Source organism: Perkinsus marinus (genome assembly GCF_000006405.1).
Source record: "Perkinsus marinus ATCC 50983 genomic scaffold scf_1104296976998, whole genome shotgun sequence".
NCBI classification, from domain to species: Eukaryota; Perkinsozoa; order Perkinsida; family Perkinsidae; genus Perkinsus; species Perkinsus marinus.
Window position 1 is genome coordinate 1 of NW_003200319.1, and position 1,073 is coordinate 1,073.

Below are 1,073 nucleotides of genomic sequence, written 5' to 3' on the forward strand. Positions count from 1 at the left end.
TTTGCTTCACTGGCACCACTGAGACTTCGGCCGCTAGTGATATTGCGGGGAAGAGTAACGTGTGGTTCTCCGATATGATGGAGTCCGCAGTCGAGGCTGCTCGCAAGATGAATGAGGATGGTTGCAACTTGGTTATCATCCTCACTCATCAGCGTGAGGGTTATGATGTCCTCTTATGGAGGAAGGCTGTTGTGGAAGAGGGTATCAAGATCGATGCTATCATTGGTGCCCATGATCACTTCCCTGCTTTCTTGAATCTTCAACACCCCACTAAGCCTGATATTATAACTCCTGTGTGGAAGATGGGTATGGATGCTCAAATCCTCGGCAAGTTCGTATTTGACTTTGATGATCAACATCCTAATGGTAAACTCCGCTTCGCTCATGCCATTCCGGTGTTGGATGGTCAGTGTGATCAGCACTTCATCGGTACGGACAATGAGGAGTGGTGGAACAATAACGTGATGCAGACCTGGTCACACTGGGTACAGCCTATCAAGCCTCTCCAGGATACTAACATAAGCAATTTGTTATTTGCTGGTTTGTACGACACTGCGGATATCCGCTCTGCCGAGTCCCGTGCTGGTAACATGCTGGCTGATCTATTCCTACGTAACATTTCAGCTCATTTTGCGGCTCTCAGCGGTGGTAATTTTCGTTATGGTTTGAGTCAGAACTTCACAAAGCGCCTTCCCCTCGCTGCATTGGGTTTGTTTGAAGAGAATCCTTTCCTCGATGGTATGGTCTCCTACGACATATCCTTAATGGAGGTCTTTGGCTATGTGATCTATTCGGCTCCAATCGCCATGGGCGGTCCTAATGCGCCGCGTCCGGTCACCTCTGGTTTCGAGATCGAGATGGATCCTACCTCTACTCAACATGGTGGTGTGAAGTTCATCCGTTTCACTGGTACGAGTCATATGGCTGGTATTGTCAACCGTACCCAGACTGAATGTGGTCATCCGACTTTGAAGTGTGGTGAGATTATTTGGAATGCTGAGGAGGTTGGAAAGTCGATCCCTTCACTATGGTCGTCGTCACTGTTCCTGCGTACAATGCGAGATACTCTCCGA

General features: G+C 48.6%; 1 protein-coding gene across 1 annotated transcript; it reads left to right on the forward strand.

Moving 5' to 3' along the window:
* Nucleotides 1-74: 74 nt before the first annotated feature.
* Nucleotides 75-978, forward strand: Pmar_PMAR012757 (hypothetical protein; the record flags this gene model as incomplete). The annotated part of the gene is made up of 1 exon (XM_002764577.1): nt 75-978. A coding segment is annotated over one exon (904 nt), but the record flags the coding sequence as incomplete, so codon positions are not given.
* Between the last annotated feature and the right edge of the window lie 95 nt (nt 979-1,073).